Below are 15491 nucleotides of genomic sequence, written 5' to 3' on the forward strand. Positions count from 1 at the left end.
CCATGTATATATGGAAATACGAACACTTCCCCACATCAGCACAGGCATTTTAGTATAGCAAGTGAAATGGAGAAATTAGTTTTTATAGTTATAGTTCTCAGTATTTTATGCATTATCTTTGATGCATTTTGTAAGTTTCTACCAAAAGACTTTGAGGAGTTTGCTTCCATCTTCACCAGCTGCTGGAAGTGTTGCTTTTGAGAGATATGCAGGGCAGGTCAAACACTCATCATTTAACCAAATCTACATACATCACAGGCAACACTTTGCACACCTAAAAAATGAACGAATTAGTTATTAAAGTATAGGTAGAAATTATTTTAAAACCTCAAGAAGCTAAATTATTCCACCTTTAATAATCTTCTTTAATTCAGTGTCTTCAGAAAGTAAAGCAACAAACAGATTTTTGAACATAGTCTGGGTGAGATTGAGACACCGGATGAGTTGACACTCAAGTTCATTAATGGGCATCCTGGGTTTAGGGATGTAGTATGTGTACACTATTTTTTTTTAAATGGGGAAAGGTGCAATTTATACAATTGTGCGCTTCATGGCATGCACCCATGCCACACACAATTAATAGGACTGGGTTCACACACCTATGTGGATTTGAATGATTCTCACTGTGCTCCACCAAATGTGGAACACACCACATGGGGTAATCACAAATGAAAACCTGTAATGGCCACATTGGAACTCCTATGCCTCACTCGTCTCTGATCCTCTTTATAAAATATGTCCACAGCTGACATCTAGTGGCTTTAAGTTGATACTTCACAAACTTATAATGGTGCAGAATATTCTATTCAATAGACCCCAGAAGGAGACTATTCGGCCAATCATGGCCATGTTAGCTTTTGCCAGAGCATTCCAAACTTAATTCTACTCTCACCTCGTAGCCCAGTATCTTCCTCTGGTTCAAATGTTCACCTACACTTACCTTCAATAGATGTAATGGTGTCTACCACTCCTGTGGCAAAGCATTTCATGCTTGTAACGACTCTCCGAGTAAAGAAATGTCTCCTAACCTCTTCCCCCTACTGGCTTCACACTGATGATTGCTGGTCATCGACTCCCCAACCAGAGGAAATAGTCTTTCCCTGTTTACCTGATCAAAACCCGTCATAATTTTAAAAACCTAAATTAAATATCCTCCTAGCCTTCTCTGTTGTAGAAGTAATCTCAGTTTCTCAAGTTTTTCTTCATAACTATAGTTTCTCATCCCCAATTTCATCCTGGTGAATCTACACTGTACACTCTCAATAGCTTTAATGTTAATGCTATGATAGGGCACCCAAAACTGAATATAATAGTCGTCTAAACCTTTATCTTGTTAAGCACCATGTGACATTTTACTGCGCTAAAGGCGCTATATAAATGCAAGTTGCTGTTGTTATACAAACTTATCTCTTCATTCTTGTACTCGTCTCTATTTGTAAACGCAAAATGTTAATTAATCCCTGCAGGGACTATAAATAATTCAAAATGTCATTGTGGTTTTCTTTTCTAATATTTATTTTCCTGTGGCAAAGTGCAATTTCGCACTAGGGAGTAACATCTAACAGGAAAAAAATACACCAATAAATTAAAATACTTTGTATTAATTTTGTATGATAGAAACATGCAATAAATACAAAAAGAACTTTCTCAAAGGGTCAACTCATTCTCCGGATTTATAATCCACATCCTGTCGACAAAAATATTTGATCATTCATTTTCTACAAAATGGAAAATTGTTAAATCGTGAACTGAAGTACTGCTTGTAATTTTTTTGCACCCTTTTTCAGCAACCATGTTTGATGGAAAACATGTTCGGGCTGCTGGACAAGAGATTAATTACCGCATGCTTCAGCAACAGTGCAAACAATACATTCATGTTTCTGTTTAATGCAGTAATCAACAAAGTTATTAACACTTGTCTGAAGTATCAGCTGTATTCATTTGGATTGTCTTACCTGACTGAAGGAGTCCAAGCTAACTCCATTATCAACCAAGAACTGCCTGGTCTCTTGTACAATCTGTGTCTCACCCAGGGCCATGCGGACTGCAACACTACCTTCTCCTTCCTTCAAAAGATCAAAGAAAAATTAAATTAGTAGAGTCTATATCTGTGAAAGTGGCCTGCATATTTGTTCAAAAGTTTCCCCGAGAAGAGAACAATGGCTCGGGCATGCAGTGATTATTAAAATACCAGAACAGTTTATTCATTCTAACCAAATTTAATTTTAAATTGAAGAACATTACCTTAATCCCTTTACCGGCATAAACTTATATAGCATGTGCTGGCCATCAAATTTTCTAATGATCCAATGCCGATAATTATTTCAGCTTTATTGAGCAATAACATCACTAATCCTCTTTCGTGAACTTCATCACATAAGAACATAGCAGGTGGCTGTTTTTTATACAAACAAAGTAAAAGTCTTTTTCTGAGTCCGTCTTATACCTTGACTGAATTTGTACCCATTAGACATGCAGCAGGACAGAGATGAGGATTGATGCCCATGAGATGCTACAACATGTTGAGTGTCCAGGAACCCCTGTAACAAACATGGCCGAGAAGAAACAAAGGAGGTGAGCATCTGGAGAAGCTGTGGGGTTTCGGGAGGAAATGGCAAATGGTGACAAATTCACCAATTATTTAGTCAAACCCAAAATATATAACAAAATACTTAAGTCAGCCCAATTTAGCTGTAAGACTATTTATCAGCAACTTGTTTTTCCAGGGTCACTGATATTATGGGATGAGCGAGAAACCAGGAAATTATAGACCCGTTAGTCTAACATCTATTGCGGGGAAGTTATTGGAATCTACAACTAAGGACAGGGTGATTGAGAACTTCAAATTTTTTAGCTAATTGGAGAGAGCCAACAGGGATTTGTAAAGGTTAAGCCATGTCCGACGAGCCTAACTGAAGTAGTAGACAGGGAAATGTTTATGGATGTTGTTTATATGGACTTCCAGAAGGAAGGTTTCACAGAAGAGACGGTTAGCTAAAATTAAAGCTCATGGAATTAAAGGCAAATTATTGACCTGCTCAGGATATTGGATACGCGGTAGAAGACTGAGAGTAGCGATAATGGGTATGGGAACACCACCACCTACAAGTTCCCCTCCAAATCACACACCATCCTGACTTGGACATATATCACCATTTCATCATCATTGCTAGGTCAAAATCCTGGAACTCCCTACCAACAGCACTGTGGGAGTACCTTCACCACAGACTGCAGCAGTTCAAGGCAGCGGCTCACCACCACTTTCTCAAGGGCAACTAGGAATGGATAATAAATGTTGGCATTGCCAGCAACACCCACATCCCATGAATTAATAAATTTAAAAAATGTTTTTTTTTTTTTTTTTTTAAATGTACTCGAGTTACAAGGACATAGTCGTGTCCCTCAAGGATCTGTGCTGGGGCCTCAACTATTCACTATATTTATTAATGATTTAGATAACACAATAGAGAGACATATATCCAAGTTTGCCAATGACCGAAACATTGGTGGCATAGTAAGTAGTTTAGATGGGAGCATAAAGTTACAGAGACATCGATAGATTAGGTTAGTGGGCAGAACTGTGGCAGATGGATTTCAACGCAGGCAAGTGTGAGATCATTCATTTTGGACCAAATAAGTATAGATCTGAGTATTTTTTTTTTTTTTAATGGTAAAAAGCTAGGAACAGTGGCGGTCCAAAGAGATTTAAGAGTCCATGTACACAGATCACTAAAATGTAGTAGTCAGGTACAAAAAATAATGAAAAAGACTAATGGAATGTTAGCCTTTATATCTAGAGGGCTAGAATATAAAGGGGAGGAAGTTTTGCTACAGCTATACAAAGCCCTGGTTAGACCACATCTGGAGTACTGTGTACAGTTCTGGGCACCACACCTTAGAAAGGATATAACCACTCGAATGTTACCAGAGCTCCAAGGGTTAAATTACGAGGCGATATTACATAAACTAGGCTTGTATTCCCAGGAATATAGAAGGTTAAGGGGTGATTTGATTGAGGTTTTAGGATTTTGCAAGTATAGCTAGAGAGGAACTTTTTCTGCTGGCGAGGGTGTCTAGGAAAAGGGAACAACGTTAAAATCAGAGCCAGGCCATTCAGGAGAGGTTAGGAAACACTTCTTCACGCAAAGGGTGGTCGGAGTGTGGAACCCTCTCCCACAAAAAGTAGATGCTAGCTCAATTAATAATTTTAAATGAGATTGACAGATTTTTGCTCGTCAAGGTAATTAAGGGATATGGAGTCAAAGCAGGTGGACGGATATAGGATACAAATCAACCATGATCTCATTGAATGGCAGAACAGGCTTGAGGGGCCAATGGCCTCCTCCTGTTCCAATGTTCATTGTACAAATAGCTTAGCCCCGAAGCAATACATTAGGCATGTGCATTTTGTAGGAATCACCCATATGCTACCAATAAAAACTAGGTCATTAGGAGAACTACATGCTAGACCCAACACCAGCTCTGTAAATAGTACAAAAGTTACTGATGTGAAAAAATGATCTCCATTAGTCCTGCTGTGGTAAATTGGTTTTGAATCAAGAACTTTGTGTACCCCATTTTTGGTGCTTTGGTAGACTTTTATTTCTTCAAATTCCATTGGTTGTAACAAATCTTGCATATGCTTTCTGAAGTTGCTTCTCTATCTTCATGCAAGTCAGCCTAATTTATCTAGTTTTTATAGTTCAGTTTAAACTTTAGCAATGAATAAACTGACCAAATAGAAATGCTTATGTTAGCCTTTTTGGATTTCAAAGCTCTCAATATTTTGGAATAGCAACAGTAGTGTCGATGACTAAACAAAGTGAGCCAAGCAGAACTTTGTCAAAATGGCAGATAATATAATGTAGCAGATGGAATATAATGTGGAGAAATGTGAAGTTATCCACTTTGTTTGGAAAAATAGAAAAGCAGAATATTCTTTAAATGGTGAGAGATTGGGAAATGTTGGTATTCAGAGGGACCTGGGTGTCCTTGTACACAAATCTCTGAAAGTTAACAAGTACAGCAAGCAATTAGGAAAACAAATGGTTTGTTAGCCTTTATTACAAAAGGATTGGAGTACAAGAGTATATAAGTCTTACGGCAATCATACAGGGCCTTGTTGAGATCACGCCTGGAGTACTGTGTACAGTTTTGGTCTCCTTACCCAAGGAAGGATATAACTCAGGAGGGAGTGCAAGGAAGGTTTACTAGACTGATTCGTCGGATATGGGGATTGTCCTAGGAGGAGAGATTGAGTAGACTAGGCCTGTATTCCCTAGAGTTTAGAAGAATGAGAGGTGATCTAATTGAAATGTAGAAAATTCTTAACGGGGTAAATGCTGGGAGGATGTTTCCCCTGGCCAGGGAGTCTAGAACTAGGGGTCACAATCTCAGAATAAGGGGTCGGCCATTTAGAACTGAGAAGGAGAAATTTCTTCACTCAAAGGGTTGTGAATCTTTGGAATTATCTATCCCAGAAGGCTGTGGATGCTCAGTCGTTGAGTATATTCAAGACAGAGATCAATAGATTTTTGGATACTAAGGGAATCCAGGGATATGGGGATACTGCAGGAAGGTGGAGTTGAGGTAAAAGATCTGATTGAATGGCAGAGCAGGCTTGAAGAGCCAAAAGGCCTACTCCTGCTCCTATTTCTTATGTTTTTATGTAAAATCATTAGCTTTTGTTCACTCAATATTTTTATGGTACAGTTACACCAGAACTGTAGCATTGGTGTGAAGCACAAATCCAGAGTCAGGGTCAGAGTTGATTTATCAAAGAATCAGCTCGGGCTTCAACTCTGATTTACAACAGTATTTGCATAATTATAAACTTGTAGTATGTCTGTACCCTTGGACAACACAATTTGATTTCAACTTGAGACACCTTTAACAATTCCAGAAGCAGATCACTGAAATCTGTTTTGCAAAATAAGTAGCAAGTTCAAATGCCAGTCTCTAGAGAGACAGACATTCTCCCCTTGGTGTCTTTTTGCATGCTACAAATGGAGCAGCAGTTTGACACTCCATTTGGGATGGGGGTGGTAGGGAATAGAAAGAGGGGTAAAGAAAAAATACTGACAGGACAGGAGTATGTCTTGCTCTCTTGCTGCTGAATCATGGAAACATTGCAGAGTAAGGGGGAGGTTAACAGGAAAAAACAAATAAAAGACAAGAGGGAAGAACCAAATTGTCTTTTCATTCAAATATAAAGTTTAAAAAAAACAGAAAAATGGAAATTCTCTGGTTCAATTGCTATACTCAGATAACCTCCAAGCAGGTCATCTGCGTATCTTATTTCACTAGGGAGTGATACATAGTGCTGCGAAAAGAAGAAATGATGCTTTTGTATTGTATTTCCATTTTGAAATATTTTTGGTGGGTGTACATTTTTAACTTTTACCTCAAGGCAAGGCATTCATTGGTTTAATATACAGCATATAGCATAAATACCTATATAAAACTACTTGTGTCATTCAAATAAAAATACTTACATGATCTAGCACTTGGCTTTTTGTGGCATTATATTTTGCTGCTATTGCATCAGCAACAGCATTAGTTCCCATAAATAAGGTGTTCCAGTTATGCGAGCTGAAAAGTACAAGGGAACATAAATTCATACTCTATGTAAAAACAGATAAATTACATCAATTCAGAATTGTGTTCCCCCCCCCCCAAAATGATTGATTACTTGAAATACGCAATGTAAACAACACAGCAGAGTGCGAATTAGTACTAAAAAAAACTGAATCAGATAATTTGCATCAAGCAAATTGGAATCAGGAATAGGCAGAGTAACAAAAAAAGTTATAATTTCTGATTACCCTGCAAGTCAACTATTTTACTATACTGGTTAAAGCATCACGGATAGTGTGAAGTTTGTACAGTTGCCACTCAATTAAAATTCACCTTTCTTCAACCTTTGTGCAATAAGGTGGCTTTTGAAAATCAAAAGTAATAAGAGATGGAAAAGTAAGCCTAGAATTATCACATTAGCAGAGTACTTTTTTTTTAAATTAAGAAAAAATGCAAAATAGACTGGAGCTATATTTTTAAATATGCATACAGAAATTAGAGATTGCAAACACCAAATATCCAGAAACCTCCATCAAATGATCACTTGGAATAAAGAATGCTTCGGCCCCGGAATGTAGTTGTTCCAGTGTGTGCCAAATAATCTCAACTCGATTGGGTAAATATGAATTTTCCACTGACCTTGTGGGAGGGCTGGATCCTCTGCCACCACTGCATGGTCACTGAGGTAAGGGGAGGAGGGGTGGGGTGGTGGCAGAGAAAGAGGGTGGCAGAGCAGGGCATACTTAAGACAGGGGTACCCGTTCCACAGTCCTCAGTCAGGAGGTGCACAATTGGTGCATATTTTCCTGGACCCCAAAAAATGTTGGGGAGACAGTTGGAAGGAGATCTTGTTCTTCCAGTGGGGAGAGGGGGTAAAAGAGACCTGCATCCCAACTCCCAGGCTGGTCAGCTACCACCAGCGTTTCCAGGGTTTTCAGTGGCTGGTGCTGCAATTGCATCCCCACATCGCCGAAGGACCACCCCGATCCAGCATACTGCGACAGGATCGGTGGCAGAGTTCCGCGGCGGTGCAATCCCAGCCTAACTGTTCGGATCATGCCCCAGCAGATGTATCAAGCTATTATTTTTTTTTTAAAGAAATAACCAGCAGACTTTCTATGGCACTGTTCACAGCAACTCAGAGGACAGTATTTTATAAGGACAGCAAGATTACACCAAGAAACACGTGGTGCATTATTCTGCTGCTGAAAGGGGAGCTGTGAATAATCTGAACTGTACCCTAAAGGAAGCAAGGTCTTATCACTGCAAACAGACACTTTACTAGGTCAATTAAGACTATTGTGTGTTTCAGGGGAAGTGTCTTTGCAACCAGCAGGAAACAGTCGTCTCTCCTATTTTTAATTCATTTTAAATAAATGTCTATATGTGATAAATTACAGCTTTTAAACATATACACACACAGACACACCTATATATCATGTGACTTTGCACATGCAGAGTCAAGATCAAGTCCAGTATTCATATCAAGCAGGTTACAAAAGCAGCAGGATAACTAGATCCAGTGGTGTGGTGGAGGGGGGAGAAGAGGAAGAGAAAAGAGAGAGAGAGAGAGAGAGAGAGAGAGAAAAGAAAGAGAGAGAGAGAGATAGGAAAGGGGAAAAGGAGGAAGAGAGAGAGCGGAAGAGACAGCGAGAGAAGAGGGGGCTGGGGAAAGGAAGAGGAGGGGGATAAGGTAGGAGGATGGGGTGGATGAAAGGTAGCAACAGAAGACAATAAAGCAGTGTGTGGCATTAAATGAGGACTTACTTCTTCACATGGTGGGGAGGGGGGATGGAAGGAGGTGGACAAGGATGGGAGAGCTTGACAGGGAGGGGAAGGGAGAAGAGGAGAGAGACTGGGTGGAAAGGAGGGAGTAAGAGGATGAGGAAGGATTATTTGGTATTCGTAGGTTACGGAGGGTAGGTATTCGACTTGGGGTGGTGCAGAGTTGCTTTTTTGCGAGAGGCTGGAAGAGGTACGAGTTGATTCTGTGGGTGGAGGGGTGCAAGTTACTGTTCATGGAGGGAGGGCAGGATTAGGCCCAAATTTGTTTCAAGGGGAAGGGAGGATGGCATAAGCTCCAGCCCAGCTTGTGGGTTGGGGATTTGTTCTTAGTGGGGGGAGCAGGGAAAGTCTGATTTGTGCATAGTGAGATGGGGAAGGAGGCTGGGCTTTTCTTTGTGGTCCGGGGGGGGGGGGGAGAAAGAAAGAGGGGAAACAGGTTATCTTTGTCCTCACTAGGGACGGAGCAGAAGACTAAGTTTACCCTCAGGGGAATTTGCTCTATTTTCTGCAAACAGGGAAAATGGGAGGGGCGGGGGGGGCGGTTAGCAGCCAGAATTCTGTTTTGGGGAGGTTTGTTGGCATTATTCCTGTTCAGTAGTGGGTGATTACTACTCTTGCAGTGGGGTGTGCATGCCTCAATTCCAGCTCAGTATGGGGTGCAAGATTTCTGCTCAGACAGTGGGGAGCGGGGTGTCCCATACTTTTTTCCTCAGTGCGGCAGAGATTGCTCTCAGTTATGGTAATATAGAGTCGTGATCTCTGCTGAGTGGGGGCGGGGGATGGCTGGGTTGGCTGGATGGATTCCCCATTTGCTTTTTTGGGCCAAAGTTCCAGTTTTTCTTTTAACCTTGTTCGTACATGCTTCCCCGCCATCATTTTGATGCTTGGCCACTTTTGTGAATGTTTGGATATCACATTTTTGCTTTTGGGGGACATAGGATCCTGCAATTTCAGCTCAATGGTTGGTAGGGTCATCTGCTAACTGTGATTGGCGATGGAACAGTACATTTCTACTCTGAGGGATGAGGTAGGTTGGCCAATATATCTCAGCAGGGTTTGAGGAATGGTGGCCAACCACTGCTCAGTGTAGGGGGTGGGGGTCAGGTGCGCAGAGGGAGGGAGGTGCTGTCCACTCAATATAGTGCTCTGGGGCATTTGGGTGGGGTTGGGGGTGGAAGCGAGGAGGCTGTTGGACTCCGGCTAAGCTGCCTGCTCAATCTCCAAAATAGACTGATTTTGCACTACCTAAGGTTGATTCTAGGGCTGTCACATAACATTTGGGTGCTGGCCCACTGCAATCAATCATTCGCGCAGCGTTATGCTCACAATGCCACTTAGTCAGTTGCATTACATTTGGAATCTTCGAGATCAATCACTTTTTATGTGCCATACACACATCTTATGTATATCAAAAATCTATGCATTTCAATATAAATAAGAACAATTTTTACAAATTTTGAAATAAAAGTCACAAAATTACAAAATGTAGTTGCTCAATTGGAAACAAAAAGCATGAGGGTAGACAATCTCTATATATTTAGGAATATGTTTCAGATGCAATTATAGGATGCAAAAGTTTAGGAATCGAACACGTGCTATTAACTGATTTAATACCATGTAAATGTGTAATTTCAGTACACTGATATCCAACCTGTTATTGCTGGCCTTGTCTTTAGCTGCTTTGTTTCTCTTGTATGTAGAGGAACCTAATTTATCGTCATCTTCAGGCTTCTCCTTCTTCACTGTAGATGGCAAAATGTGCATCATCCTGCCCTGAGTAGATAGAAAATTATCTTATGTCACTTATACAGCTATCTCTTTCAATTTCAAGCTGTTATTTGAATATATCATACCGCGTAAAGGATAATTTAACTTTGAAATAAAATTTCTTGTTTAGCCACTAAGAAGTAACTATGTACAATGGCTTTAAATATGCCCAGACAGCCCAGTGACACAGCACATTGGTGTACCAACATATCGAAGCAATCAAAACCCCATGAATAACTTTAAACAGAACTGCAATAAAAGTCTGAATGAAACATTTTAAAATGAACATACACTTTAGAAAATTCTACAAGGGAAAGCATTTTGTTTGAATTTGACTTTAAAGTCATGAGTTACTGGGCCAACACCACACACTTTTTAAAAAAACTTATGGGGGGAAAAATTCAGTTGGTTTGCGCCTCCCGTTAGCGCCTTAAGAGGACGCAAAGTAACTAGCGCCCAGGCGAGGCGATATCTGCGCCTCTCGCGGAATTGACCAGACATTTTGGGGCGGCGCTAAATACCGCCCGATCTCCTGCGCACGCAGATCTTGACGTCATTCGAGCGTGCAATGCCCTTGGGGCGCCCCAGAACGAAAATTGAGTGGCGTCCCCCTCCTTTCCACCTGGCGCTACCAACGACAGATAGACTGGAACGCTACCCAGTCGCTGTGGGGCTGGGGGGGGCACTATTTAAAGGGGGCCTCTTCCTGGCTTTTTCTGTGGTAGACATTTCTACACCACTCGTTCTGAGAGAGAGAGAGAGAGAGAGAGAGAGAGAAAGAGAGACTTCTGCATTGAGTCAACGCTGTCTGAAATAGTTTTGGCTTCTAACCATAACTTTGCAGGTACTTTGGTTTTTGACCTTCATTACTTTGATTGCCAAGATACAATGGGGGCTGCAATGAATGGGGACGTCGTCCTGCGCCATCAGATTCAGAGGGCACAGAGACGCAGATAGTGGCAATCATGGCCAGACGGAGGAGGGCCAACAGGCCTCTGTACAGGAGACCTTACCCTCCCAGGGTATTTCGCCAACAATTCTCCTACATTAATATGTCTGAGGAGCAGTGTTTGCGAAGGCTGCGCTTCAGCAAGGAGGTGGTCACAGAGCTCTGCCACCTGCTGCAGCCAGATCTGCAGCCTCAACTGAGGAGCAGGACGTCTCCGTCGGTGGCAGTGAAGATAACAGTGGCTCTGAACTTTTATGCAACCGGCTCATTTCAATCAGCTACTGGGAACATCGCCAATATCTCAGTTCGCGGTGCATTGCTGCATCCGTCAGGTCACAAATGCCCTCGATAAAAGGAGACGAGAGTACATCTCTTTCCCCATGACCCCGGACAAGTAGCAAGAACGCTTGGCTAGGATAGCGGGCTTCCCCATGGTGCAGGGCGCCATTGACTGCACGCATGTGGCTTTGCGTGCTCCGCATGAGAATGCCGAGGATTTCCGCAACCGAAAGGGGTTCCATTCCTTGAACATTCAGATGGTCTGTGACCACAGACAGCTGATACACGCTGTCAATGCCCACTATCCTGGCAGCAGCCACGATGCATTCATCCTGCGCCAGACTACTGTGGCAAAACTTTTCCAGGCACCACATCACCCAGGTGGTTGGCTTCTCGGGGACAAGGGATATCCACTGTGCACCTGGCTGATGACACCGCTCCGTACGCCCAATACCCCTGCTGAGCTGCGGTACAATGAGCCATCAAGCTACCAGGAAAATCGTTGAGCAAACAATCGGCATGCTCAAGCAACGGTTCCGCTGTCTGGACCATTTTGGAGGAGCCCTGCAGTACTCGCCTGAACGAATCTCCCACTTTGTTGTTGTGTGCTGCATAACCTGGCAATCCTCAGGACCCAGCCAATGCCACCAGGCCTTGGAGCACCACCAGAGGAGGAGGAGGAAGAGGAGGAGGATGATCAGCAGCACCAAGGCGGGAGGGAAGCACACAATGTCGAAACTGGAAGGGCCGTCCGTCAACGGCATATAGCAAGCCGCTGCTAGGCCCCTGCTGAGGAAATGGCTTCTGCCATTGAAAACAACATGAATGAAACCAACCTGCAACCCCCAAGCCGGCCAAGGCAACAATGATTGCAAAGACCAAACATGTACATTTTGAATACAAAAGCATTTTTATTTTTACAAACTCTGTCATTTCTGCATGACAAACTAATAGAAAGAAACACAAAAAAAAAGTCATTAACATAACTGGCTCTCACAACCTGGAGACAATGTCCAAAACACTAAAAAAAAAATTTGACCACGAGCCTCGGCCTTTAATAAAAAAAACGAACATCATTTTGTCACACCTCCTACTTTTGGCCCTTCGAGGGTGATCTCCTTCCCTTGTGCACTTCCCCCCTTCCCAACCTACAGCTCCTCCGTAATGGGACCCCAGTGGCTGCAGCAAGGCTGCTGGAAGGCTGCTGATTGTCACAACCTGAGACTGCAGATGCCCTTGAAGGACGGCCTCGACCAGCTCTTGGCCTGGAGGGCCCGGCTGCAGACTGCACCAACTGTGCATGGGCGGCAGCAGTCTGTCCTACAGGGGGTGGCAAGTGCAGTGCAGAAGTGACAGTGGTGGCAGCAGGAATGCTGTCATCTTGAGAGAGGACAGCAACTCCCTGCTCGACTGACACTCCCACGGGGCAGCACTTCAGCATCCGGAGCAATCTGCTGGAGCACAGATTGCTGACCTGCTGCGGTGCGGTGAGAGCCCCGGGGAAATGTGTCCGAACTAGCGAGGATGGCAGCAGTCAGTGCTCGCGTGGCCTCAATCTGAGTCTGCATGAGAACAGTCAGAGATGGGCTCATGGCAGCCAGTGACTGAATTGCAGCACTAAGCATTTGCGTGGCATCCACCTGTGCTACTGTGAAGTGCTCCACACTCCTTGCCAGTGATTCAATGCATTCGGGCACCCTTTCCACTGCACCCATGAGCTCAGTGTGCCTGTGCACCGCCTGGGTGTTCATTTCAGTGAGGCGTCGCTCCTCCTCTGCGTCCAGTGCAGTAGGACTCGATGACATACTCTCCCTCCGGGGAGAAGGCCCCCGAGCTTCAGTACCCCCATCGTGTTGCTGCAGCCCGCTGGGTCCTGGAGCTTCACCCTCATCAGACCCTTCCCCCTTGCTCCCCTCCAGGGAAGGCGTGTTCCCAGTGTGGGCATGGGCTTCTTCGGGAGAGGGTGGTGCTGATGCTCCGGCTTCCTCTTCCTCCTCGCCTGCAGCTTCACTCCCACTGGCAGCTTGAGGGCCCGTCTCCTCAACTGGCGAATCACCATCTGAAAGCAGGGAGGTACAAGAGTGGCTTTAGCATGATGACAGGGTGGCAGCAAGGAAGGAATGAATGCAGCGATTTAGTAAGTTGAATTGGAAGTGTCAAAGGCTGGTGTTGTGAGGAACAAGTGGAAGGAGAGAGGACAAAAAAGTGATGCCTTACCATTGCTGTCCAGAACGGGGTCGGCGTCTCCAGTGGCGACGGGACCGATCACCCGGCTTGCCACTATCCTCTGCACGTGCACCTCAAGATCGCGGAGGGGTTGCAGCTGAGGCCGCCCTCCACCCGTCCGTTGCTGCTGTCTCCTATTATGAGTTAGCTTGGCCTGCAAGGAAAAGGATGCATCTGAGTAAATATACAGCCATGGTCTTGCCTGATGTGCCTCCCATAGTTGAATAGCCCTTACTGTATGCAACCATGGTCTTGCCTGATGTGCATCCCATAGTTGAATAGGTAAGGGAGGTGGGGTGACTGTGTTAATAAAGGATGGAATCACTGCAATAGTGAGAAATGATATTGGGTCAAAGGATCAGGATAGTGAAACGGTTTGGGTGGAGATAAGGAATAATAAGGGGAAAAAGTCACTAGTGGGCGTAGTCTATAGGCCTCCCAACAGTTGCAACTCTATTGGTCGGAGTATAAATCAGGAAATAGTTGGGGCTTGTAATAAGGGAACAGCTATAATCATGGGAGATTTTAACTTTCATATTGACTGGACAAATCAAATTGGGCAGGGCAGCCTTGAGGAAGAGTTCATAGAGTGCATTAGGGATGGGTTCCTTGAGCAGTATACTGAACCAACCAGGGGGCAGGCAATCTTAGATCTGGTCCTGTGTAATGAGACAGGATTAATAAAAAATGTCCTAGTAAAGGATCCCCTTGGAATGAGTGACCGTAACATGGTTGAATTCCAAATTCAGTTGGAGGGTGAGAGTGTTGGATCTCAAACCAGCGTACTAAGCTTAAATAAAGGAGACTATGAAGGTATGAGAGCAGAGTTGACTAAAGTGGACTGGGAAAATAGATTAAGATGTAAGACGGTACATGAACAGTGGTGTACATTCAAGGAGATATTTCACAACTTTCAAGAAAAATATATTGCACTGAGGAAAAAGGGACGTAAAAGAAAAGACAGCCATCCGTGGCGAAGTAAAGTAATAAAGGATAGTATCCGACTGAAAACAAGGGCATATAAAGTAGCCAAATCTAGTGGGAGGATAGAAGATTGGGAAGCATTTAAAAGCCAGCAAAGAATAGCTAAAAGATCAATTAAGAAAGGGAAGATAGATTACGAAAGTAAACTAGCAAAAAATATAAAAACAGATAGCAAAAGTTTCTACAGTTATATAAAAAGAAAAAGGGTGGCTAAAGTGAATGTTGGTCCCTTAAGAGGACGAGACCGGGAAATTAGTGGTGGGGAACATGGAGTTGGCAGAAACGCTGAACAAATATTTTGTATCAGTCTTTACAGTAGCGGACACTAAAAATATCCAACACTGGACAAACAGGGAGCTATGGGGGGGCGGGGAGGAGGAGCTAAACACGATTAAAATCACTAAGGAGTACTCGGTAAGATAATGGGACTTAAGGCGGATAAATCCCCTGGACCCGATGGCTTACATCCTAGGGTCTTGAGAGAAGTAGCGGTAGGGGTTGCGGATGCATTGGTGGTAATTTTCCAAAACTCCCTGGATTCAGGAAAGGTCCCAGCAGATTGGAAAACTGCTAATGTAACGCCCTTATTTTAAAAAGGGAGGTAGACAAAAGGCTGGAAACTATAGACCAGTTAGCCTAACATCTGTGGTTGGTAAAATGTTGGAGTCCATTATTAAGGAAGCAGTAACAGGACATTTGGATAAGCGTAATTTAATCGGACAGAGTCAGCATGGTTTTATGAAGGGGAAGTCATGTTTGACAAATTTGCTCGAATTCTTTGAGGATGTAACAAACAGGGTGGATAAAGGGGAACCAGTAGATGCGGTGTATTTGGACTTCCAAAAGGCATTTGACAAAGTGCCACACAAAAGATTACTGCACAAGATAAGAAATCACGGGATGGGGGGTAATATACTGGCATGGG

At 43.3% G+C, this 15491-nt stretch overlaps 1 protein-coding gene across 3 annotated transcripts in view; it reads right to left on the bottom strand.

Annotated features, from left to right (window-relative positions):
* rbm19 (RNA binding motif protein 19) overlaps positions 1-15491 on the bottom strand; it is a 292795-nt gene that overhangs the window by 250874 nt on the left and 26430 nt on the right. For all 3 annotated transcript variants that reach the window (XR_015072332.1, XM_085961763.1, XM_085961764.1), the window contains exons 12-14: positions 10013-10134; positions 6495-6591; positions 1956-2066 (exon numbers count right to left, since the gene is read on the bottom strand). Coding sequence is in view for 2 of the 3 variants with exons in the window: in XM_085961763.1 (XP_085817889.1) it covers positions 1956-2066; positions 6495-6591; positions 10013-10134 (330 nt within the window). In the remaining variant the exon portion in view is untranslated. The remainder of the gene's footprint in view (positions 1-1955; positions 2067-6494; positions 6592-10012; positions 10135-15491) is intronic.

This window comes from Somniosus microcephalus, chromosome 19 (assembly GCF_052327205.1).
Source record: "Somniosus microcephalus isolate GS21.2 chromosome 19, FLI_Smic_1.0, whole genome shotgun sequence".
NCBI lineage: Eukaryota > Metazoa > Chordata > Chondrichthyes > Squaliformes > Somniosidae > Somniosus > Somniosus microcephalus.